General features: G+C 51.5%; 2 protein-coding genes across 2 annotated transcripts; both read right to left on the bottom strand.

Annotated features, from left to right (window-relative positions):
- Positions 1-382: 382 nt before the first annotated feature.
- On the bottom strand, positions 383-1981 carry LOC129773954 (uncharacterized). Its single transcript, XM_055777632.1, has one exon. It carries the CDS (start codon positions 1979-1981, stop codon positions 383-385), a length of 1599 nt encoding a protein of 532 aa, XP_055633607.1.
- Positions 1982-2101: 120 nt separating this feature from the next.
- On the bottom strand, positions 2102-2524 carry LOC129773953 (uncharacterized). Its single transcript, XM_055777631.1, has one exon. It carries the CDS (start codon positions 2522-2524, stop codon positions 2102-2104), a length of 423 nt encoding a protein of 140 aa, XP_055633606.1.
- Positions 2525-2962: the final 438 nt, after the last annotated feature.

Below are 2962 nucleotides of genomic sequence, written 5' to 3'. Positions count from 1 at the left end.
ATAGCGAGCTCAAAGCTGTATTTATTAAGAGAAACAATAGTTAAACAAGAACTTTACATTATTAGGTTTTACCTACATTTGATCTCCTCGTTTTAAATTCAAAAGCACGACAGGATGATTCAATTATTTAACAATTTGGGAATTCAACTTTATTTTGGGTTCTATCTCTACTCCTTTTTTGTGATTAGCAAAGAATGTGTGGTACGAGAAAAGTTTTCAGAATGACAGTGATGACAGCTAGCTGTCAACGATTGTCTGGGTGCGTCATGGAATGGCACCGTCCGGATGCGCAGGTTCAGATCAAGTCATCAGTGGCGTAGTTTGCTTCCCCTCAACATCCCCCGACCCGTAATGCTGGTCCAGGGTTTCCGAGGGTACAGCGTTACTTCTCAGCTCCACTGTCGACTGCTGGTTGTATGTCAAGAACGGCGACCTTCGTCACCGACCGGCGCAGTATTCCTCCCGTCGTCTTCACCAGAACTTGCCTGGCCCGTCCATCTCGCCCCTTCACTACTGATAGAACCCGTCCTCGCAGCCATCCGTTGCGGACCGATTCGTCGACGAAGATAACTGGATCTCCTTCCTTCGGTCCCTTGGTTTCTTCAAACCATTTGGTGCGTCTGCAGATAGTTGGAAGGTATTCCCGTACCCAGCGTCGCCAAAATTGGTTGACCAGGTTCGTCGTAAGCTTCCAATTAGCCCTGAGGCACTCTGGACGATCTGAAATGGCCTGTGGAGGCTGGGCGGTCCCTTGAGAGCTCAGAAGCAGAAAGTGGTTGGGCGTCAGAGCTTCTTGGGTTTCTAATTCGAGGGAGACGAACGTCAGGGGCCGCGAATTCACTATCCCTTCGGCCTCGATCATCAGGGTGAGGAGTGTCTCGTCGTCTGGGTTCCTGTTTGAGTTTAGTGTAGCGAAGGCGACCTTGACCGATCTAACAAGCCGCTCCCACGATCCTCCCATGTGCGGGGCAGACGGTGGGTTGAAGACCCACTTAGTAACCGCATTAGTAAAGGTTGACGACAGGTGCTGATTCATATCTGCGACTTGCTGCTGGAGTTCACGGCTTGCTCCGATGAAGTTCGTGCCGTTGTCGCTCCTTATCTTCAAGGGTGATCCACGACGCACCAGGAATCGACGGATAGCCATCTTACACGACTCCGTGGACAGGGAATACACGACCTCTAGGTGAACAGCTCTGATGGTGAGGCATGTAAAGAGTGCCACCCATCGTTTGGCAAGCGATCGTCCAACTTTTACGATGATGGGGCCGAAATAATCAAGCCCGACGAAGGTGAATGGTCGAATATAGGGACTGAGCCTTGCCTCCGGGAGCGGACCTTCACGTGGACACGATGGTTTAGCTTTCGTAATTCTACACTGCATACAACGCTTCACCAAACTCCGCACGAGTGCACGAAGACAGGGCACGTAGAATCGCTGGCGAACTTCATTTGTGACCGTTTCGTGGTTTGCATGAAGGTAACGTCGGTGGAACCAGTCGAGTATCAGGTCTGTTATGCGGTGTTTCTTCGGAAGGATCACAGGGTATTTGGTGTCATACGGCACGAAGATTGCCCCAACGATGCGCGTATCGATTCGAAGCACTCCGAATTCGTCGATGAATGGAGATAACTTGAAGATTCGGCTGGTTCGCGCCAGTCTTAACCGGTGTCCGTTCTTCACCTTTGTCAGCACCTCTACTTCTTCATGAAACACGGAGCGCTGAGCTAGTCGCCAGAGAGCATTCTCGGCCCGAGCAAGTTGCTCGTTGCTGAAATGCGAAGTCGTTCGCGGTTCCTTCCGCCGTACTCGACGGCAGTTATCGACGAAGCGAAAGAGGTAGGCGATCGTGTGCTGAAGCCTCTCATACTTGGAGAATCGGCTCGAATCGATGACTCCTTCCTGCGAATCTGTCACGTGAACGAGACAAGGTCTCAGTTCCTCTTCGGTGAGATCAGGATCTGCTTGTTTAGGCCACATCTCCTCCGAACGTTTCAGGAATTCCGGCCCTCTGAACCAGCGACCGTCGGGCTTCAAGTTAGGTTTACTTCTCCACTTTGTACCGTCGTCTGCACTGTTGAGCCCCGATGGTACGTATCTTCACTCCTCGGGATTGGATTTCGCCAGGATCTCACCAATTCTACAGGCAACAAACTGCCTATACCGGCGGTGGTCGGAATGGATCCAGGAAAGGACGGTCGTCGAATCCGTCCAGAATATTCTTCGCTTTATCTGGAGGCTGTGGCTGCTGCACAACGTCTTCATCAGCATGCAGCCGATCAGTACTGCTTGAAGCTCCAGCCTTGGGATGGACAGCGCTTTCAGTGGAGCCACCTTTGCCTTTGCGGATACGAGGGCACTGTGGTATTCACCGTTGATTGAGGCTCGAAGATAGGCAACACATGCATAGGCTGTTTCACTTCCATCTACGAAGATGTGTAGCTGCAGATCATCAATGTCGTCTGACGATATACCTGGGAAATAAGCACGTGGAACTTGAACATCTCCAAGTTCGTTGAACATCCCGGCCCACACACGCTAGCGGTTCAGGATAGGACCCTCCACAATATCGTCCCACCCTGCCTTCGTTCGCCATATGTCCTGGATGATTACCCTTCCGTGGATTAAGAAGTGAGAGAGAAGGCCTAACGGGTCGAACAACGACATCACGCAACGCAGGATATTTCGCTTCGTGGGAGTGATCGCTTCCACGTTGACATCGCTGGAGAACAGGAACATGTCGTTCTTTGCATTCCACTGCATTCCCAATACTCGCTTTACTAGCTCGTGCAGGTCGCTCTCCAAGTCACAGCCGCAGATGTGGAGATTGTAGCTGGGGTACGCAGTTCCCTTTGGTATCGCCCCGTAGATGGCCCAGCCGAGTCTTGTCTTAGCAGCAATCGGCTCACCCAGTTCACCCTCTCTTATTTGCTGCGTAGCGGTAAGGTTGGTGTGCTTTGC

The sequence above is a fragment of the Toxorhynchites rutilus genome, chromosome 3 (assembly GCF_029784135.1).
Source record: "Toxorhynchites rutilus septentrionalis strain SRP chromosome 3, ASM2978413v1, whole genome shotgun sequence".
Taxonomy (NCBI): Eukaryota; Metazoa; Arthropoda; class Insecta; order Diptera; family Culicidae; genus Toxorhynchites; species Toxorhynchites rutilus.
The sequence above is the reverse complement of the archived record's forward strand: the minus strand, read 5'-3'. Positions and strand labels throughout refer to the sequence as shown.